At 51.0% G+C, this 22,689-nt stretch overlaps 1 protein-coding gene across 5 annotated transcripts in view; it reads right to left on the minus strand.

Moving 5' to 3' along the window:
* ACLY (ATP citrate lyase) overlaps positions 1-16,419 on the minus strand; it is a 38,493-nt gene extending 22,074 nt beyond the window's left edge. For 2 of the 5 annotated variants that reach the window (XM_036882923.2, XM_036882919.2), the window contains exons 1-12: positions 16,111-16,402; positions 11,773-11,957; positions 10,464-10,586; positions 8,731-8,793; positions 8,141-8,331; positions 7,601-7,680; positions 6,311-6,441; positions 5,423-5,541; positions 4,388-4,524; positions 3,670-3,731; positions 2,333-2,450; positions 329-483 (exon numbers count right to left, since the gene is read on the minus strand). In XM_036882923.2, coding sequence (XP_036738818.1) covers positions 329-483; positions 2,333-2,450; positions 3,670-3,731; positions 4,388-4,524; positions 5,423-5,541; positions 6,311-6,441; positions 7,601-7,680; positions 8,141-8,331; positions 8,731-8,793; positions 10,464-10,586; positions 11,773-11,931 — 1,338 coding nt within the window. In that variant the 5' untranslated portion in view covers positions 11,932-11,957; positions 16,111-16,402. Of the gene's footprint in view, positions 1-328; positions 484-2,332; positions 2,451-3,669; positions 3,732-4,387; positions 4,525-5,422; positions 5,542-6,310; positions 6,442-7,600; positions 7,681-8,140; positions 8,332-8,730; positions 8,794-10,463; positions 10,587-11,772; positions 11,958-16,110 lie in introns of all 5 variants that reach the window. The other 3 variants (XM_036882921.2, XM_036882922.2, XM_036882920.2) reach the window with 3 other exon arrangements.
* Between the last annotated feature and the right edge of the window lie 6,270 nt (positions 16,420-22,689).

Genomic DNA, 22,689 nt, shown 5'->3' on the forward strand with positions numbered 1-22,689 from the left:
TGAGATGGGAATTAGGATCGTACTTGTGCTACAAACGAGCAAACTGAAGCTCTGAGCGGGTATAACACCTGTTAACGTCCCACTCTCGGCAGGATTTGAACTCAGGTCTGATGTAAAACCCCTTGATTTTCCATTACACTACCTTAACTAGGACAGAAAAAAACCTGGCAGAGATACAGAAACTAACCAGGTGCTACCTTCCCTCCTGTTCCCCCACTGCCCTCAGATGGCTAGGGACAGAGGAGGGGCAAGCTGTCCTGGGGTGGGGGAAGTGGGAGTGACAATGACGACATGTCAGGCTTTCAGGCAGAGGACCACCAGCACCTACCGATGTGCTCCCACTGGCGTTGAGGAGGAAGTTTGCAGTGTGGGCTGCTGTGGGAGGCTGGTGGGGGATGGGCCGGTGGCCCAGGGCCATGCCCACAATGGCCGTCATATGAGTCTCGGTGCCAAACACATGGATGGGGATCCCAGTGGTCTTCCCTGTGAGGGAAGGAACAAAACCCATCATTCAAGTCTTTGAAGTGGTGCCCAAATCCACATGACTTTGCAACGTCCTATAGAGCCCAGCCTAATGTCTGGAGCTTTCTGTGCAATTATCCAGGATAAACCAACTGCCACATTATCACCACCAAACAAATTTTTGTACAGACAATCTGCTTTAGTGACACTCTCAGATGGCCACAGACCACACCCCTTCCATCCACAGCCTGGACCCTGGCCTGTGAGCCCTCACCCTCAGCATCTGTGGTCACCACCTTCCAGCCTCCCTGGCCTGGCCACTGTTCCTAAACACCCCACACGCATCACCCCAGGCCTGTGGCCCCTCTCCTTCCTCTGCACAAAGTGTCACTCATCACTCAGTTACACTCCAGTGCCACCTCTGGAGAAAGGCCTTCCCCGACCTCCTCACTCGACTGCCTCACTGTATAGCTCCCCGTCTGGCAGCATCGTCTCCAGTCCCTGTTTGCTTGTTGAATGTCCTGAGTTTGATGGCTGAGTAATATTCACTGTGTTGCGAGCAGCATCGTCTCCAGTCCCTGTTTGCTTGTTGAATGTCCTGAGTTTGATGGCTGAGTAACATTCACTGTGTTGCCCCAAAGGCTGAGCTGAGCCTGAGGGAGGCACTCAGTTTGAGGTGAAAACTAGGATTTGGTACCATGTCAAGTGATTTAGGTGGGTTGCGCGTTTGCCATGGAAAATGGGAAGATGGAACACTTCTGTCTCTCCAATCAGAGGGCACACTCACTCAGAAGAGGGTCTTGTATCTGACACCCCTCTGGCACTTCCCATGAACCCCTGCTCCACAAATGACTGCTCTTAGCAACAGGGGCTGCCCCTGATCACATGTGGTTCAGGTTCAATCAGGTCAATTTAGGGAGACCTGATTTTAATATTTTAGTCCTGACTGATGAGATGTGGTCCTCAACTTCTCGACAGCTCTGAGTCTGAAGACTCATGAGCCTGCAGGAGACACTCAAAATGTGGAAGGCAAAAAGGAAGCCAAAATGAATGCCACCCTCTCCTCTCCCATCTCAAGGGGCAGCTCTCCTGTTCTGCCAGCGACCGGACCCTTCCCCGTCCTGCCCCCCCAGCATCCGGGTCATCAGTGGCCAGGACCTGACTGCTCATCACATCTCCCTCCACCCCTGCCCTCAGTCCAGGCCACTGCTCTGTGCAGCCTCCTCATGGTCTCTCTGCTCCTACCCTGGCTGCCAGCGGCCAAAATAACCCTTTCAAACCCAAGTCAAATTGAGTTACTCTCTCGAAGTCTTCCAGTGCCTGCCAGCCCAGGGCCACAGCCAACTGCTCCCTGGAACCTGTACCAGTGCCCCGTGTCTGCTCCCACTGCCCCTCTGCCCCCATCTCCCAACACCCTGCCCCTTGCTCCCCCGGCCCTCCCTTCTGGTCCCAGCATGCTCCCACTTCAGGGCCCTGGACCTTGCCCTCTCCTCTGCAGACAGCCACCACTGAGCTGCTCCCTTCTCTCCTCCAGCTATTTACTTAAATGTCACCTTTTCTGGTCACCCCATTTAAAACTGGCCCCATCCTCTCCCACATACTCTATGCCTTTACTGTTTACCTCCATGGCACTTTGCACAATCCGACATTACAGTCAACCTACTCAGCCACCGATTATGTGGATATAACCCCAGTGCCCGGCACAGCAGGTTCTGCGATATTTGTTCCATCAACAGCTAAGTGAAAATGCTTTACTGCCCATTCTGAAGTTTAGGTTGGGTGCTTTGTCAGGGGAGGACAGACAGTAGAAGCAGAGGCAGCTGCACAGCCAGAAAGGAGAGGGGGAGGGAGAAAAAGCCCCCCCTCTTACCAACTTCTCCCATCACCCGTAAGCCCTCCTGATAGTTGGGGCCACCTCTTCGGACAAAAATCGTGACCTCATGCTCCTTCAGGGGACCCTGGTAATCTCGAATTGCTCTCACGATGCCCTGGAAGCATAAATGGATGACAGACATGTGACTAAAAACAAGGCAGCCATAGGTCAGTTATTCATATAAGCACACGTACCAAGGTGTATATAGAACAAGGGCTGCTCCTCGTGAAGCATGGCAGGCACCACCAAGTCAAGAACTTTCCCAGTGTGGACTGGACTACACACTAGCAACCAAAGGCCTAGGACAAGTGGTCACTTATAATGTTGCTGAGGGGACTGTCTGGGTATCTGGCAGTGACACCCCTCAACGTATGGAGTCAGTGGGCCTTTGCTGGTCTCTCTTTCGTCCCCATCTACAGTCTTTCTTGCCTTCTCTTACTGCAACATGGGATGGGGAGGGAGTATGCCGGGGTCCTATGCAAGAGTTCTGAGAGGTACCAGGATATAATCTACTTAAATGCCAAAGTTCTACAAAAGCTTCTTGAAGTGAATAGGGGACTAGCCCTTGCAATGGGTATCAACTTTGGAAACACAGGAGGATGGGCAGGTGTGTACCAGTTTTGTCTCACAGGACAGAGGATAGTTACTGGGCCAGGAGCCTAATTTCTACCACCCAAGGCATTTCACTGGAAGCTCTACAGACAATTCCTGCTGCCTTTCTCAAAAGGTTGCTCAGAACATAAAATAGTGCTGTCAAGATTCATCTCTTTAAATTTTTCTATTGAATCAGATCCAATTAGGGAGACCCTGTTTTAGGCAAGACTGGTGAGGCCCAGTTCCCCACTTCTTGAGAGCTCAGGCATTCAAGGTTGACATTTATTTATTCATTATTCTCAAAACTTAAATGGAACTACCAGATGGTGGACATTCTTGAACTGCCTCACTGAGCATTTGACAGTACAGAATAATAAACGGCCTCCTGGGATGGCTGCTTTGAAGGGGATGACTCTCAAGACATGTTAGCTGTCATCCCTCTTGATGAGCAGTCATGCTTTCAACTGTGAGCCCATGTCTCTGACCCATGCACAGGATGGATGAGCAAGAGCCCCAGATCATCAAAACACTTCCCTTATTTTTACCTTTTGGAGAAGACCCAGATCAATCCCAGTGTCTTCTTCATCCCCAATAAAGAAACCTGGATCAAGAGCCCTTACCTAGACTAGGTAGCTCATGGGGGCCTGCTTGTCTCACACCTAGTTTACAGAAACCTTCCTTCCCCACTTCCCCCAAGCCCACATTCCCCAGAAACTGTGTTATTCCCTGAAGCTGGTTACCTTGAATGTGGCAGCCACATTGGTGAAGTTTGCAATGCTGCCTCCAATGATGAGGATCTTGCCTGAGTTTGCAGTAAGAGAAACAAAAAAAGGAGTTAGAAAAGTAGACTTGAGCATCTTAACAGAAATCCACCTGAGGGAGCTCCCCGGCTCTGAGAAAGGGTCCCCCACTACTCGGAGGAATCAGTGCAGAGGTGGGGTGGGGCAGCCTGTCTCTCCTGATACCTGTTCAGAAATATCAGCTTGACTCTCCATTACCTACAAGCAGGTGGTTAATCCAGACTCACATTATCTCTACAGCATTCCTACCCATCAGAAACCCAGCTTGTTTTCTGGATACTCCTGGTGGGAATGTCAGATTATCTGACTCAAGGGAGGGAACCGTTATGTGTAGTCCCCAAAGGCTGGACAGGTGGTAAGGGGAAGCAGGGACTTGCACAGCCTGGGTGAACAATGTGTAGGTGGGCCACTGAGCTGAGTTTATTGCAGTCCATCAGAGCAAGCCGCTGCCACCACACCTGCTCATGCGGCTTTGTGCACACACCACCTCCTTGCCCTCCCAGTGCCCACTGGGCAGATGGGGAAACCAAGGCTCAGAAGCTAAATGACTAGTCCCAGCTTGCAAAAGACCAAGGTCACCACCTCAGTGCCTCCTAGCTCAAAGCTGTCCCCACACCAGCACACGGGCCACCCTGGGGAGGGAGCGTGTATGTCTCACCATCTGGATGCTTCTCACGGGTCATGAGGGAGAGGATAGTCTTGGCATAGTCATAGGTCTGCTGCTCACTGGGGGCGCCTGAGTACTCCCCGTAGTTCGCCAGCTCATCAACACCCCCCAGATCACAGATGGTGTCGCTGCCGGGGAGACATGGAAGTCAGTGCTGGCTCTGACTCTAGCGGCAAAGAGTGGCAGCCTGGTGTCCAGGAGGACATGCAGTCGCCCCCAAAGCCCTGAAGTCAGTCTATGGAACCTATTTCTCAGACCCTGGACCCTCCGGACCCAAGAGAGTCACACCTGAAGGTTTACTGTGCTGCACCAGACTCTCCTGGGCAGTGACCTCTGCCAGCCAGGCCACTGTAGGGCCCTAGGCTGATAATGGGAAGTAAAACGAACAAGGGGCACCTCCTGACACAAAACTAAATTGCCCATTCCGGGAGTTCCTGCTGGGCTGCGCAATGGAGAAGTAACACTGCTTCAGCCAGAGTCTAAAGAGTCCAGGCAGCCGCGGAAAGGAATGTGGCAGATTACAAATCTCGAAGGGGGCAGATGTCTACTGCACTCAAAGTGAAAAACTACCAATTATGTAAACAGCATAGAATATGATCCTACTATTTCTACAAAGTGTACAAGTACAAATACTCATACAGGCAATAAATGCTTGGAAGGACACACAGCAGTGCGCTCACTGTGCTGAACTAGTGGCGGAGGGGGAACAGCAAGGCAACATTCACTTTCTGGTTCTTTCCTCCATTTGTTGTACCTTTGCATACAGCACGTATCACTAATGATATGAATTAAAACTAATAAAAATAACTTTATTTTGAAGCAAACAAGAAGGTTGCAAGAGATACTGTGTATGGGGTAAGCCCTCATTAGAGCCCCTGAGCCACTCTGGGAAGCCCTACCAGTCCACCTGCTCTGCGCCATTCTGAGAAACTGGAGAGCCCCTCTGAAGAAGCACTCAGATCCAGGCCACGCACATGTGGGCCCTGGGTGACCCTGGGTGCCGCCCCTTCAGCAGCCCCCAGTTACCTGTACACGACAGAGGCGCCACCTCCAGCCACCATGGTCCAGATTCTCCCCTTGGGGTTCAGCAAGGTCAGCTTTAGGCTTGCCCCACTTTTGGCATCCAGGTCTGCAATATAGGCTTCCTGGGAACCAGAGAGCAACAGGTGGGCCCCAGGAGTACCCCCTTCACCAGGTCCCAGATCCCAGGACCCCTCCTCTTTCCTTGGAGACACAAGAAGAGGTCATAATTGCCTTAGTAGGGTCAGGAAGAAAGGGTTGCTCAGGGTCCTACATGCCTGGGACAAAACATATGGCATCTTCAAGTGCTAAAACCACCGACGGCCACAGTCATCGCTTGTGGACACTTTACAACTCCTTCATCTGACTTCAGGTCCTTGGCCCTCTGCCCAAATCCCAAGCCTCACTAGGTCACTCTGCTTCTATCACGGCCCCCAATCCCAGCACCTGCGTGGCAAGCTCATCAGAGGCCCCCCTCCCCTGAGCCCAGACTCTTCCCATGGCCTGGGTTGCATCAACAGGCCTGATCCTGTTGTGAGAACCTCAGAGGATAGGATGGGAAGGAGCAATTAAAATTCTCAGCAAGCAGCAGAGAGAACTACCTTCCCCCTATAGGACTAGGGGGAGCCACTTGGAATTATCGAGAAGCAACATATCAAGTTAAGAACCCAGGAGGTTGATTGAGAGAGAAATCTAAAAGCATTTCTGGCCAGGATTCAGAGGCTTGGCTGACTCCCACCCTACTTCCTCTGGGGTTTGAAGAAAATTAAATGGTTCTCGGTCTTCCTCTCCTGCCAAACATACAACCCACAAGGGGGGCCAAATGCTCATCTGAGATTAGTCACCTTCTCCCCAAACCCCTCACCCTCTGTCTCCTCCCCAAACCAGCCTTACCTCTGGGTAAGCCTCCCGCCCAAAGGGAGGAGGGAACTCTAGATCACCCCACTTCACTTTGCAGATATAGTCAGCTGTGGCATCCAGCTTGGCCGCCAAGTCAAGGATATATACGCCATCTCTGGTTATTACTGTGAGGAAAGCAAAGGCCATCAGACACCAGCCCCGGGCAGAGGCAACCACTGACCTCCGAATCCCTCCACAGACTTCCCCACACACCACTCTCATGGGGTCCCACCCAGGCCTAACAGCTCCTGAGCTTGACAAGAAACCAGAATGGCCCTTAGGGAGACACAGCTTTCCCCCATTAAGGGGAAGATGACTTCTGTAAGACCAGCAGCCCCTCCCTGACCTAAAGGTAATGACAGGAATGTCTGTTTTAGTTGCCATAGCAATGTGTGAGGATTTTTATGAAATGCCACTCTCTGTGCCTTAAATACCTAGCCATTTACCCATCCACAGCCCTGCCATTAAAGAAGAAAGTGTTTAAGGTAGAGGCTGCTATCAGAAGATCCCACCCACCCACCAAGTGTGCACATTTGGGCTTCCTGGGGCCTGGCTAGGGGAAGGCTCATTGCTGGCAGTGGGGGTAAGGGGAACAGTGAGAGGCTGTGGGTGCACTGGGCCCCCAACCAGCAGGATTCACTGCAGCCTCACTGGACATCCATCTTCCCTTTCACCCATGGCCATTTAGCTAATTAAGTTAGCACACAGCCATCTGGTCCATTACAGGGGCTGCATCTCCACTAGAATGTAGAATCAGACTTTGCCCTGAAAAGCCTTGGCCAGAGCCAGCCCACACTGCCTGCCTCCCTCACAGTGTGAAAGGCTCAGGCCAAGGTCTTCCCAGCCTTGGGGTGAGTGACTGACCAACTCCTGGAGCGGGAGGGACAAGGGGCCTCTTGAGGGCACCAGGAAGAAAGAAGGGCCTGAATGTTCAGGGCAGCGCAGAGGCAGCCCCACTCCTGGTAGAACAGCCTGACCCACAGGCAGGAATAGCCACAGAGCACACAATCAGATCCAAACCAGGACTTCCCCAACACAGAACAAGTTAAGACCAAAGAAAGAAGCTGGAGTTGGTTAAAAGAAGAGTCACCCTTGTCTTCTGAGGGCTCAGAAACAGGAGCCTACATTCAGTGAGCCCAGAGACAGCTCCCTGCACACACCAGCTACACTGCCCTCTACGAGTGGAGGGCTGGTCTTCGGAATGTCAAGGCCAGGATTACGACAGGCACTGGAACACTGTTATAACTGACCCCTGCGCCATCCCACCCCAGCAGAGCCGGTTACCAAGGGGGTTGATCTCGAGGTAGGTGAAGTACAGATCCTCATAGAAATTGAAGAGACCGAAAATAAAACTGGCCAGAATTCTAAAGGCAGGGAGAGAGGGACAGTCAATCCATCAGGGAGCAGGCTCAGCAGCACATCCCGCCCGCCCCCTCCATCTCTCACTGCCCCTGACAGCTCCACTTCCCAGCACTCGCCCACTCTCGCTCTCCAGTCCCTGGACACCACTCTTCAGCCACTGAGGCATAAAGGAGCTGTCTGGAACGGCGCTAGTGGGTGAGACGCCAGACAGACAGGGGCACGGAGGTGAGGGATGCTGACGGCATCCTCCAGTCTGAGCCAGCCCCCCCGCTGCCCTCAGCTCCCCTCCTAGGGACAGGGCAGGGCTGTGCCTACTGCTAGCTCCGCACCCCCCTACCTAGATGCTGGGACCGGGCAGTGGATGCCCAGATTGGGAAGACCAGCTTTCCCTGCTCCGTACTCAAAGGGTTCAGCCTTCCTCATTCCCCCACTGCCACCCTCCTGCCCTCCCTCTCACTCAACTCTTTCTTGTCTTCAGAGGCATGGACCAACAGGTGTTTCTTGATGTCCTCAGGATTCAGCTTCTTATCCACACCGACAAATAGTTTCTGGGCTTTGGCATCCACATCACCCACGTCCATCCCCCCCTCGTGGTGGAACAGGACGTAGTCCCCTTCTCGAGTGGCATAGATGCAGACATAGAACTCCTCAGCCTTTCAGGGAAAGATAGAGACCAATGGGTGAGGGGATCAACGCCTGCGCGCTCATCTCTAAACAGGGAACCTCATAGAGGAGACCTGTTCACCATCTTCTCCTTGGAGACCAGAGAAATGAAGGGATTCTGCCAGTGTGACCTGATCTTGGGGAGGGGTCCTGCCTTCCAGTCTTTTCATTCTAGCACTGGCAAGTCCCACCTGTTAACCAGCCCCAATTCCTCCCTGCTGCAAACCAAGCCCTGCCTCCATCTCTGGACTCCTTGCTCTGCAGCACCCTCAGACCTTCAAGTCCCTTTGACTTTTCTCCAGCAGCTTGATTTCTCCCTTCATTGTTGGGACGGGCAAACACAAAACTCCAGAAGAAAGAAGACCCAGCTTGAGCCACCTCACACATACCTGACTGTGGGGGACAAAGGGTTCAATCAGAAAGTTCTTGAGAAAGCCTCTGGCCTTGCCAACCTACGGACATGGAGAGAGAGAAAGCGTGGGTGGACAGCATGTCATGCTCCCCAGCGCAGGAGGGAGATGGCCCTCTGCTCCCTCCACCTCACTCTCCCATCAGAGGTGGGCCCAAGCACATCTGCCACACTGCCTGCAGAGAGAGACTTTTCCAGAAAGCAGGGCAGTGGGGTGACAGACCCCTGAGCTAAAGAAGTCTTCATAGATATCCCTGCCATGTGCCAGCCACACTCTGACACATACACCTTGCATTCTTCTTCTGCCTCCTCTGGAGGGTGATAAATGAGGGGCAACAGTGCTCCAGCCCCAGAGCGCAAAGATCAGGGGTCACCTCCTTCCCTGCCATCACGCAAATTAAAGAGCGCAGACAAATCAAGGTTCTTCATCCCAGAGCTCAGGCAGGGAGACCCAGCCTGAGGACATTAGTCCAGGCGTGGGGAACAGCAGGGATGGGTGGGGTGGGGACAAGAGCCAGAGCTCAGCAGGCTGAGTTTCCTGGCTGAGGACAACAGGCCTGCAGAGCTAATCAGTTTGAGTGGGTCCCTGGCAGCAGCCGAGGCGAGACAGCCCTCATCCCAGCATGTCCTGAAGCCCCCACCCGCCCTGCGTCATTGCTCAGTCAGGGACCAGACAGTGATCCATCAGAGGTAATGAGCCGCACCTGCTGGCTGATGCTGCCACCAGCTCAGACACTACCGACATCCCTCTCCTAGCAGCCAGCAGAGGAAAGGGGGGCATGAGGACCTCCCTCAGGACATTTCTCAGCCAACAACCCTGCTGTCTTCTCTCCAAGGGCCTAAAAAGCATGAAGGTCAAGATCCCTCCACTCCCAGGCCACATACAACTTCAAGGACCCCTTTTTACCCATAAGGAACTGAGAATTTAACATGAAGAACTTATTACAGGGAGCCCAGTAATGGTTCCACTGCCATCTTCATCCGACTTCCAGGGCAGCCAAAGAAGAGAAAAGCTCACCCTGGTCCACGGTCACCCCAGATGGGACAAAGCCAAATGTGGATGGCAAATCCCCCAATCTAAGCCATGCCTCAGCCCACTTTCTCCCTTCATTTCTCCAACTCCCTTTGGGAGTGAGGAGAAAAAGAAATATAGTTTTATTTCTGAGCATCTCTTAACCTTCCTAAACCCTATTTCACTTTAGCTCTCTCATCTACACAGTTGAAACCAATCACCAAGTCAAAAAAAGCCAAGAACGGAATTTACTCTTTACTATTATTAACACTATCACCCTAGGTTCTTAGACCAATAACATCTCTCTGCCTAAGAGACTCTTCATGTCCCTTCTTTAACTTTTTTTACCCACTCTCTTATGAATGCATGTCATGACAAGCTAGCATACCCCTTCTAGAAAATGAAAACAAAGGGGTTCCCAGAATGGGCCTCAGAGTCCCATCTCCATGAACATCATTAAAGAAACATACCATTTCCACCTGGTTCTTGAACTATACCGGGGATGCCTTTGCAGCACATCTTGTTATTCCCTGATAGGGTTGCTGGGAACAAGCACCAGCACCAGCCCTGAGGGCCTCCCACCTTCCCCAGGCTGCTAGCGGACCAGGCTATGGGGGTGATCCACAGGGCTGCCCGTATGGAGGGACCATGCATGCTTCTGTTAACACAACACACACCCCGACCCTATACCGGTAACTCACTGTGGCCTCCTGTTCCAGCCGTGGCTTTAGCCAGGACTTGACCCCATCCAGAGTGAGGTTGACCCCAACTAGGCCCAGCTTTCCACGCCGTTTGATCAGCTGATCTGGCTTGACCACCAAGCTCTGCAATGAAAGGTGTTTGTATTTAGAACAAGGAAAGAAAAGACAGAAAAAGAAGTGATAGTTTTGGGACCCAAAGCATAAGACAGCCTACGTGTCTTCCAATACATCCCAATCCCAAAATCAATGCCACCCATCCTTCGGGGTCAGTTCCTCCAAGCTTCCCTCACTTATTCTGGCCTATATGTTTCTTCTGACAGCCAAGAACCTAGAGCCATCCATGCCAGCATGGGGCCTGGCACAGGGCAGGTGCTCACCAAATATCTGCTGAATGAATGAAAGACTCCTACCCTCCCTATGGGTATCTTAGCTTCATCAAACCATAAACTCCTCAGAGTATAGATTAGCACCTGTGTTCCAAAAGGACAGACAGACAGAACCCTGGGGTGACAAAGGCCCTCAGAGGTCATCTGTGCTTGAACCCTATCTACAGGCCCGCCAAGCAGCCCCAAGCCTCTGCTCATACCTTCTAGTTCCAGGAAATCAGTCACTACCTCTGGAGGCAGCTCCTTTTGTGGCCGGGAGGAAATGTGTCCCTGAGACAACCACCACTGGTCCTCATCCTCCTCTCCGGGCCCTGCCAAAAAAGTCTAAGCTTCCCAACGACAGCCTGGCAGGGATCTGAAAAGGGAGCCTCTACCTCAGGCTGCCCCCTGCCAAGGCCACTAGCCAGTCTACACAAAGCACGTCATACTTTCCCATGGCCTTGACACATTGTTGATATGCTCCACTTGGGACTAAGGGTGGGGAGGCAAATGTAGCTACTTTTTAATAAGCATCTACCAAGTTGGCAGGTAGCACACTAAATGATTTCCAGACATTAATACTAATCCTTACAGCTCACAGTGTGAGTGTTATACCCATTTGACAGATGGGGAATCTAAAACTCAGAGAGGTGAGATGGGTTGCTCCAGGCAATATAGTCCATAAATAGAGATTTGTGACTTGGACTCCAGTTTGTCCAGTTCCCGGCCCATGTTCTGTGTATACCACCCCAGGCTACCTCATCACGCAGGGCCCAGAGCCGAGCACAGACCCCTGCTCAGCCCACTGCATGCTACCCACTGATGCAGGCAGACTGCTATCATGTGACCTGCTTGAACACCCCCAACAAACCAATCCTTTCTCTGACCCCAGGCTTGGACAAAGGGCTCAGTGGGGCTGGGGTGCGGGGGAAGAGCAGGCTTACCTGGCTGAGCAGCCAGGGGTGGTCCTGCAGCAGGCGGGCCCAGTCTGTGTCAGGGGTGACCCGGGCATACTTAAACCGGTTCTGGATTGCCGAGGTAGTACAGATGTACTTGTAGAGGAGTTCTTTGCCTGTCTGCTCCGAAATTGCCTTGGCTGACATGGCTGCAGATGGACCTGCTCTACCTGCTGAGGTAAGAACAGCTGATCAGAAGAGGCAAGGAAACAGGTACTATCTTCTCCAGCACAGGAGAATCATGACCAGCTGCTTCCAGACAACAAAACCCAATCTCAGTGCTCCTGAGGAGGGAGAGAAAGGCTTGCCCCAGCAGGACGGGTGGGAAGGAGAAAGCTAACAGCACTTCTGATAGCAGAAGAGGATTAGGAAATGACAAGTGAGGGAAGACAGTGGAGAAAAACACAGGCAGCATTTCCCACTCTCGAGGACTCTTGGCCTGAGCCCTCTCTCTGTTCCATCTCAGCAAACCAGCTCACCCATGACCACATTCATCCTGGAGCAAAAGGCAGCTGGATGAGGAAACCAGAAAGACTAGCAACATCTTCCTATGTGGACAGATGGTGACTGCACTAGAGGGGGGCGAGGATTTGATAATGTGGGGAACTGCTGAACCTCTGTGTTGTATACTTGAGACCAATAAAAGATTGGCTATCAACAATACCTCAGTTTTAAAAAAAAAAAGGGCAGGTATGACCCAAACCTGAGTGCTGGTGCCACCCGAGGTAGGTACACAGACACCGAAACATACCTTTTGGTTCTGTGACCTATGGGGCCCATGGCCAGAATTGTGCAACGCTGGCCTTACTTCCCCTACAGGTTTTGTCTTCCCCACACCCAGGCTCACCCATTTCACACACACACCCCGCAACAGGCTGAGGGCAAGTTTACTTAGCCTCAGGCAGAACCAAGCCCCCAGGAGCAAGGAGGAAGAGGCTCATTTCTCCCAGGACACTAGACTCCCACCCCCAGTTCAGAGCAGACACTGGGCAGGCCTTCAGTGCATCTGCCTAAACCAGCGAGTCATCAGCCGCCACGTTAGAGCAGAGGCCTCTGCAGCGACCACCCAGTACTGGTCACTTCTACCTGAGCCAGAGCCAGGGGAGGAGGCAGAAACCATCTTCCACTACATTTTATGCGAGTCCTGTAAGGCACATCAAGATTCAAAACCCTGTTTCTTAGAGAAGGAGTAATGCTCAGAGCTAATAAGAGCCTAATAAACAGAGGACCCAAGACTTGAACCCAAACCCTCTTACTCTGGTCCCCAGAAAACTCCATGCCTCAGGCCAAGAGAAAAGACCATTTCCTCAGGGACCAGGCCACAGGATGCAGGGGGGCCGCTTCATCTCACACAGGGTATGTGATGACAATTTCCTCATTTTCCCCCTGCTTTGTCCTGACACACCCACTCTCCCAAGGGCAGTGGAGGACGAAGTGGAGGAGAGGAACGGGGAGGGAGAGAGAAAAGAAACCAAGTCATTCATGCCAAGAGCTTGGCCAGATCAGGAAAAGTCACTCCTCTCTCTCCTGCAAAGATCCAAAACTGAAGTTGCTATATTTGCTGGAGGAAAAAAGTCAAATGCAAATAAAGGAGGGTGGAGTTAGGGAGCTGGCTGGTTTATACATGAAGGTTGGTCTCCATTCCAGGCTCAGGGGAGGCTAAAGTTCCAGGGGCCACTCTCCATCTTCCTCCCAACTTGCCAGGCTAGGGCTTCAGGTTCTAATCCTGGCTGGCTCCCTCAGCCTCCCAGCTAGACTCCAGCTCAGCATAATGGGCACATTCAGTCTCGTGTTGGCCCAAAGTGGGGGAGCTGTGAAGGGGCTCAAAGGAGATATTCCCTCTTCTGGCCTTCCCCTGGGATGACTTCCGGCTCCTTGTCAACATGAGTTTCCAAACGAGACATCTCAACAACCCCACTGCTCCACAGTCCTTAACCCCCAAACCACTCCAGCCCCATTTCCCAATCTTCTTGACTTCAGACCAGAAAAACTGGTCCTGAAATCAGAAGGGTATACCTGCCCCCACCCCCTCCCAAACAAAATGCAGCCCAGGGCCGAGCAAGCAGAGGAAGAAGGTGGGGGAGGGGACTCTGAACACCCTCAGCAGCTCAGGCACATCAGGACACAAGTTATCACAAACTCCAGGAGGGTGGAAGCCCCTCAGCTAAGCCTCTCCAGCAGGAAGAAGTCTGAAAGACACTTCTAGAACAACAATTACCCCAGCCTGGAACCTCCCAAAGCAAACACCCAACTCTGGGAAGGACAAGATTAAGGAAAGGGACCCTTCTGCAGCCGAAAAATCACAATGTTCTTGAGCCTTAGATCAAATCTCAAATCTTAGATCCAAGAGCTCATCTCCATAGAGCTGGGGGAAGGGGAGGCACAGAAGACACAGCGAGGGGATGACACGAGAGAGAAAAGACTGGTCAGCTTTAAACAGATTCGCCATCACAGGACTTTGGCTTAGATGGGGCAAGCCCTCTCAAGGCCAAGACAAAGACTTTTATGGTAGAATAAGAGCAGAAAAAGAATCTGGCCTCTGCATATTCGCTAATGCAGGGTAAGAAGGCTCACAAACCCAGGGAGTGGCCTGGGAGGAGATAGATTGAAAATATAATCGTTCAGCAGGGTCTTCGAGTCTCTAGGGCTATGACTCTTAACCTATTTAAGGTCTCAGACTCTTTGAACACCTTTAAGAAAAGCCCAGAAAAATGTGCACATATCCAATTGTGCATTCCATTTCAAGGTGCTGACCTGTGACTGTGATCTGATGGCCCACAGGACATCAGCTAAGAATATCTGCTCTAGTGGCGGCTTAACAGTCTGTTTTTTGGGGAGAGCTACCCCATCCCCACCCCAGCTCCAAAGTCTTAGGCTGCCTGCCCAGGAACTGAATGTCTGTCAAACTGGTGATAGATGGTTTCAGGGCAGAGCTAAGATCCCGGAGATCCACTTTGGGGCCCCAGGAACTATTACCTAGCAACAGGTAAATGTGTAAACCATACAGGGGGAATCATGCCAGAGAACCTGAAAATACACACATACTCCAAGGGAGGGCCTTATAAGCTGAATAGGGTCTTTTCTGCAGACAGCATAAGTGACTCAGGATTGGGCTCACCCACAAGAGCCACCAAGGACAAAAGCAGCCCACAGGGAAGGCTGAATGGAAGGAGGCTGTTCCCCAGGAAAGTGCCTCTAAGACAGAGCCCGTGGAGAGGAACAACTGGGGATGCCACTTAGGGTTTCTCTCTGGGAAGGACAACGAGCACTCATTTTAAGGTTGGTATGTGTAGGATCGGGGTTTTCTGAGAGGACAAGCAATCCCTGGAATGAAGGCAAGGGGCAGAATTCTGTGAGGGTTCCCTACTGCATTAAACACCACACGAGAACGGGGGTGGAGACACCAGCTGCCCAGTGTCTCAGGCTCTTCCCATCACCATCCCCCAAGCCATTTAAGATGCTCTCTAAGCAGTTAAAATTACTCATCTGGGCAGCTGGGGTCTACCAGCTGTCCCTCAGCCAACATTTCATAAATCTAAGGATCTGAACTGGCTGGAACAAAGTTAAAAGGTGGAGAGGAGTGGGCTGGCTGACCACACAGCTAAGCACTGTTCACCCCCCACCCAAATCCTCTTCCCGGGGAACACCTAATGACCGAACTCTTCGGTCCTGCACAGTATCTGCCACGGTTGGAGAGGGCAGCAGGAGCTGGGACTGGGCCTCTGCCAGGCCCAACGGAGGAGGGCGGCAGCATCCTCCGGCTCCTTGAGGACCTCGCCTCGGCCAGGCTCGGCGTCAGTGGCAGGAGGGAGGGGGCAGACACCCGGGCCATCTGTCGCTTAATGCCTGGGCCGGACGTTACCTCGGGGGCGAGGAGGGTCCTTCCTACGCTCCACGGCCAAGTCCTCGCGGCGAGGCCAGGCCTCGGGTACCCTGGGGCAGCCCTGCCCGCGTGGCCCGCCAAGGCTTTGCGCCGGCTTGCTCCCTCCACTTTCGTGGGTCTCATCGACTCTCCACAAAACTAAGAGTCAGGCCCAAGCCCGGTCGGAGCGGGGCGAGTGGCCCCCCGCTCTACTTCCCGTCTCCCTGATCTGGTGGGGGAACCCGGATGGGGGTTAAGAGGTGGCCGGATAAAGGCAGAAGCGGCTCTATGACCGGCCCCGCGTCGGGGTGAGGGGCGTCAGGATGGTGCAAATTCAATTAGGCGGAGGGAAAAGAAGCAAGGACGGAGGGAAGCTCCGTTCAAACTCCCAGGAACTGGAATGTGGGAGAGGGGAGGGGTGGTCGACACGCGGCCGCCGGCCGGGGTCCCGGGCAAAAACTCACCTAAAGCCAAGACGCCCTAAACTTCCAGGCAGGTGCAGAGAGGGCGCGTGAGCACCAAGCCTGCGCCGGGGTGGCGGTTCCGGGTTGGAGGGAGGAGGCGGGAAGCTTCCCGGGCAGGTGGGGTCCGTCCCGCAAAAGCTGCCGCCCGCCGCTCACCTCTCTGCGAAAGTCGGTGCACGGCGCTCCCTTCGTAGGCCGCAACAAACAGCCAGTTCCCCCGAGCGCTCTAGCCTCCCGCAGCCGCTCGGAATTCGGCTTTTGTTCCAGCCCCGCTGGGCTTCTCCCCGCCCCCATCGGCACACGGCGCAAATGGCCGCGCGATTGGCCACACGCGTTCCCTAGCCTGAGCTCCAGGGTTCCTCCCAATTCGCTGCCCGTCCCAGGGGCGGGGCCCAGGAGCTGCTGGGACTTGTAGTCCAGCTGGCGCCTCCGTTTGGACAGCGGGAGGGCGCAGCCTCCGAGCCAGAGGGGCCGGGGCGCGGCCGGGGGCGGGGCCTCGGGTGGGGAGATGGGCCGCGCTACGCTGGGAGCAGAGAGCACGCGTCTGGGGGCAGTGGCCTGATCGCTTAGGGGCTGGGTCGACCGTCACTTCGTAGGGAGTTGTGAGGGGCGGTGGCCGAACAGGCTGTAGCTCAGCTTTGGGGACCTGGAGTTTCTTTTCCCTGTCCTCTTCGGAGAAGCTGACGTCTGCGTCTCGGCTGCCTGAAATCTGCCGCACCGAACCCAGTGCTCAGGCCGCCTTTTTAGGCAGCCATGTCAGAGTGTTTTGCCATTTGCACATGGACCCTTTCCATTGAGCGGGTGGGGTGCGGCTGAGAGATCAGATCAGACTTCCCAAGGTGCGATAGGGCGGGGGATGGGGTAAGTAGGTGGGGCTATGAGGACGTCAGTCACAACGCCTTTTATACCACTCACCTGCACTCCGCAGCACAGAGCGAAGAATTCAACGCCACATGCCAGCACAGGGCAGGGGCCATCTCTACCAGTCTCCTGTTCCCCCTACCGCCCTGCCCCACGCTTAGATGTTGGAAGGAACTGCTTCCTCTTTCTCCATTGCCTGCTAGACTATTTTTTCCAAACCAAAAACTGGGACACTCGGCCTGACAGGTGCTGGTGAACTTGTGGGGGAGAATATTTGAAATCAGTCTTGGAAATCAGGACATACATTTACTGCTCCAACATGCTGGAGCTTCCCTACTTCCACCTGAGTCCTTTTAGGTCCCCGGAGCACAACCTGACCCTAGCAACCATCTAGCTCCAGGTGGGAGAATCATGCCTTGACCAGCTCAGGTGAAGGGGTCAGCCCACTCTGCAGAGAATCAGCATGCCTGTGCCCCTGCCAAGCACCTTGGGTCCTACTCACACTGCAACAATGTTGTGACATTTTTGTGGACAAAAACCTCCCCCAATCCAGCTGTCACCAGCAGTGGGGCAGCTGCCCATGCTTGGCCCAAGTGATCCCTGATGATGTCACTTTCTGGTCCCTTCCCTCACAAGCATCCTCTTGAAACATCTCCTCACCGCCTTTATTTCTTGGTCCTAGAGAGACTTCCACTCCTACATGGCTTAAACTCCACCCCTACCAAGTATCCTTCCAAATGGCACAAATCTCAGAGGGGGCATCTATGAAGGTACTCCATTTCTGACTGTGGGGGACAGCAACTCAGGCTAATGGCCTAGCAGGAAGATTGTAGTCTGGAGGAATCACCTGTGCAGCTCTTATCCCTCTGGTTAGAAATAGCCTCATTCAGAAACAGGCATCCAGATGGAACATAAACTGTAGCAAATTCTTTGTCCATCAATTTAAAATGCACATGCCAGCAATTCCTTTTCTAACAATTTATCTTCAGATTCATTGCATATGTACATGAAGATAGAGATCTTTGTTTTCTTTATCTTATTTTATTTTTGCTATCATTAATCTACAATTACATGAAGAACACTATGTTTACCAGGCTCCTCTCCTTACCAAGTCCCCCACACACACCCCACTACAGTCACTGTCCATCAGCGTAGCAAGATGCTGTATAATCACCACCTGTCTAGAGATCTTTGTTTTCTTCACTGCTGTGTTTCCATCACTTTGCATAGGGCCTGTTACATAAGAAACACTCCAAATATTTGCTTAGTGATTAAATCCCCCATCTAGGTGTTGCTGAGCCCAAGATTGACTAGTCCTGGGCAGGCACAACAAGAGACTAACTGTCCAGAGAGTGAGGGAAGAGAGTGCTAGCCAGAGGACACGTGAACCAACCAACCACTGAGATTTTTCAGTTCTCTTGGTAGTCTCATTCCAGGCCTCCCCATCCTCCCCAGGAAAGGCTCTTTATTACCCCATCAGGCTCCTACAGAGGTTCCTCTGCCCTGAATTAGTTAGTCTGGTCCCCATTTTCTCACCTTTCTGTTCTGACTAGAAAGCTCTAAATGCTTTTGTTTTTGTTTTGTGAATCACCTCCCTTCTCATAGACTGGGTCGGAGGACAGGTTCATGTCATTGGACATAGTGCCCAGACTGCCTAATGACTCCCTCCTCAATGTTAGTCCATTCTAGCTAACACTCACTGAGCAGCTACTATGTGAAAGGCAAGGTGCTAAGGCAAACACCGCTCAGCGACCTCTTGAGCCAAGTGTTATCATCATTTTGCAGATGAGTAACTGACCCTCTCCTGCCAAGTTCCTTGCTCTGCCCACTACAGCCTGCTGCAGGTGAGCAGGGTGGGAAGAAAAATCATGTCCAGTGGGTCTCCCCCATTTGACTGTGAGCTCCTCAAGACCCAGGAGTGTGCCTTGTTTATTTCATCGTCCTTGGTGCCTAGCATAGAGCTAGCCATGTATTAGGCACTCGTTGTATGCATGACTGAATAAACGCTGGAATGAACATGTGAATGAAAGAAGGAAATTGTAGGGGAAGAGAAGGCGGAGGAGGAAGAACATGCAGCTGGGAGAAGGGACTCCTTGAGCATGCAGTCCTAAACCTACCCGTCTCCTCGCAATAGCCAGACAGGGGCTTACAGCAGAGGCCCATCAGGATCCACCCTGTGAAGAACCAGGAGGTTCTCACTCCTGCACCACTCCCTTTCTGCCCAACACTGACCAGCCTCCAATTGGAGCCAAGGGCCAAGGACCTGTGTGTCTTGGGGAAACTCCCCAGGGAAATGTGGATGGAGACAGCTTCTGTGCTCAGGAAATATTCTCCAGCTAGACCAACCAGCTCCTCACTGGCTTCTTCTCAGTGACACCCTCAGCTCTACCCTCACCCTGCCCTAAAAGCTGCCACTGCCTCCTCTCCACCCCGTGTGTTCCTGTGAAATTCCCTCCTCTTTCAGGAAGCCCTCCCTAGAAAGACAGCTTATCACTTCCTATCCAAAGACAAATAGCACAGCTCCGCCCCCACACAGATCACTCACCCTTAATTTTTACTTGCCATGTTTAACCTTACCTCTGAATTAACTTATTATTTTTGCCTCTTGTCTCTTTGCCATGATCTGTGTTTGGGAATTCTCCCAAGGGCGGGCAGAAGCAGAGGACACAGCATACAAATGAGTTGTTAGTCTCCGTGAAGGTCAGAGTCTCTACTCTGACACCAGTCTTAGGAGTTTGGGGCTATACTTCACCCCTAGGATGTTTGGAGGCCTCATCCCAAGCATGGCGGCGTTTGCTTTTCTCCCTTGTAACTTAGGTGTTGCCCCAACTGCTTCTTATTTATGATTACAGATTCATAAAATGTCAGAACCAAAGGAGACCACAGAAATCCCCAATCCTCTTATTTTAAAAGGAAATACAGGGGAAACAAGGCTCAAAGAGGTGACAGTTGGTGTAACCACTTTGGAAACCATTTGATATTACCTAGTAAAATTGAGGAGTCACATGACTAAGACCCTGGCTCTCCATTCCTAGGTACATAACCTAGAAATTCTCATATACTCGTGTGCCAGGAGATAAACATGAGATTGTCTAAAAACTGGACAAAGCCCAGATGTCCTTCAATGGTTGAATGGATGGATGGGTTGTGATATATTCATACAAGGAAAAACTCGACAACCAGGAAAATGAATGAATCGCAGCTACACACAACGTGAATAAATCTTAAAAACGTAATGTTAAGCAAAAGAAACTGGAACATGAAAAGACAAATATAGTATGATTCAATTTACATAGAGTCAAAACAAGCAAACCTGAGTTGTGTTATTTGGGATGGATGTTATTAGGTGGAAAAGCTACAAAGAGAAGCAAGGAATTATTATCACAAAAAACTAGGCTCTAGTTCTTTCATTCAAAATATTTACTGAATACTTGCAATGTGCCAGGTTCTGTTCTGGGCACTGGAGCAACAACAGTGAATGAAACAAGCAAAGACACTCACACTGTGTAGCTCACGCTTTATTGGGGAAAACAGTAGCAAACAATCCAGAAGATAAATAAAGAAGTTATGTAATATATCAGCAAGTGGTCCTATGGTAAAAAGAAAACCGAGTAAGGAATCAAGAATTCCCAAATTGGAGATGAAAGGCAATTAGGTTAGAGTGTTAAATAGGGTGGTCATGGTATGTCTCATCACAAAGGAGAGATTTGAACAAATATATAAAGGAGGGGAGAGGGTCACTTAAGTACCTGGGAGGGAGCATTCAGGCCAATTTCAGGTTCTTTGGGGCTGAGAGAACCCTCAGAGCAAAGGCCCTAGGAAGGAGCATATATACTATTTTCCTGTTCAAGAAATAATAAGGAAAGGCTGGTAGCCAGAGCACAGGGAGTCAGAGAGTAGCTTTTATTCAGAGTGAAATCGGGGACCACTGCAGGGTTTTGAACAGAGTGACACGATCTGACTGGCAGTTTAAAATGAATATTCTAACTGCTGGTTGAGAGGGAAGATGGTAAGGGTAAAGCAAAGAGACCTAAGTAGAAAGATAACACAGTAATCCTTGAGGGAGACCACGGGGTTCAGACCAGGGTAGTAACAAGGAGGGTGGTGGTTACCTGGGAAGGGCTAGCCCTGCAGGTGCCAATTCCAGTCTATTTTACCCTACCAACTCAACCCAAGGCTGGGTCCCAGCCCAGCTCACCTATATCCTGGTGCTGTGCTTTGGGGCGAACCTGTCACCACTCTCAGCTTCAGTGTTTCCTCCGTGAAACCAGAAAAATACCGCCCAGCTCCCTCCCTCACTCAGGTGCTCTGAAGATCACAGAGAGCTTTGTAAACTGCCAAAAAATATACATCAGTATTGCTATTTTATTGGGTTTTTTTAACAGCTTTATTGATATATAACTGACATACAATAAATTGTACATATTTAAAGTGTGCGATTTGATGAGTTTTAACCCATATATATATATACCATGAAAGCTTACCACGATCAAGATAACACATAGATCTTCACCCCCAAAAGTCTCCTTGTACACCTTTGTAATCTATCCTTCCCTGCTCTACCGCCATGTTCCCAGGAGACACTGCTTTGCTTTTGGGCAATGTAGATTAAGTTTGCATTTTCTAGAGTTTCATATAAATTGAATAATTTAGTCTTTTTTGTCTGAATTATTTCACTCAGTATAATTATTTTGAGATTTATCCATATTATGCATGTATCATTAGTTGTTTCCTTTCTATTGTTCTGTTGTACTCCATTACATAAACTACAATTTGTTTATCCATTCACCTGTCAACAGGTGTGTTTCCAGTTTGGGCTATTATAAATAAAGCTGTTATGGATATTTGGGTACAGCTTTGATTTCTCTTGGGTAAATTCCTAGGAGTGGAGTGGCTGGGTCATACAGTAAGTGTATGTTTAACTTTTTAAGAAGCTGCCAAACTGTTTCCCAAAGTGGTTATATCATTTTAGATTCTCTGTTCTGTTCCATTGATCTGTATGTTGACCTTTATGCTAATACCACCACTGTAGTTTTTTTTAAAGTCCTGAAAGCAAAGCATAAGTTCTCTTTTATTCTTCTTTTCCAAAAACGTTTGGTTATTCTAGGTCCTTTGCATTTCCACATACATTTTTGAATTAGCTTGTCAGCTGCTAAAAGAAAAAGTCTGTTGGGATTTTGACTGAATTGTATTGAACCTACAGATTTCCTCATTGCAGGAGCATTTTTCTGATTAACTGCTAGTCACTTCAGCAGTGTGTTCAAGTCACCTACGTGCCCATTTTACTAACCCAGAACAGGATGAGTTTCACTCCAGTGCATGGGGTTGCTGCTCCTTACAGACCTTATGAACTTGCACACTTCTGGCCTTTGCTCACCTCCTTACCTATTTGGGTCTCCTGGGCACCAACCTACTTACCCTCAGCTCAAATGTTACCCCTTCTGTAAAGTCTCTAATCTAGCCCAGACCCTGACTAAATTACTCACTCCTCCGACCTCCCTGCACTGGGTCCTCATCCCCCTCACAAGCACACAGAACTTTGAATAACTTAGTATCACCTCGGGTAGTCACTATTGTTTATGCATCTCTGTCCCTGATGAGACAAAACTCTTCCAAGGGAGGAACTGTATTATTGTCATCTTGATATTAAAGGCATTGTTTTTAATTAAACATTTGATTTTTGAAATAATTGTAGATTTACATGCAGTTGTAAGAAAT

This window comes from Manis pentadactyla, chromosome 4, assembly GCF_030020395.1.
Source record: "Manis pentadactyla isolate mManPen7 chromosome 4, mManPen7.hap1, whole genome shotgun sequence".
NCBI classification, from domain to species: Eukaryota; Metazoa; Chordata; class Mammalia; order Pholidota; family Manidae; genus Manis; species Manis pentadactyla.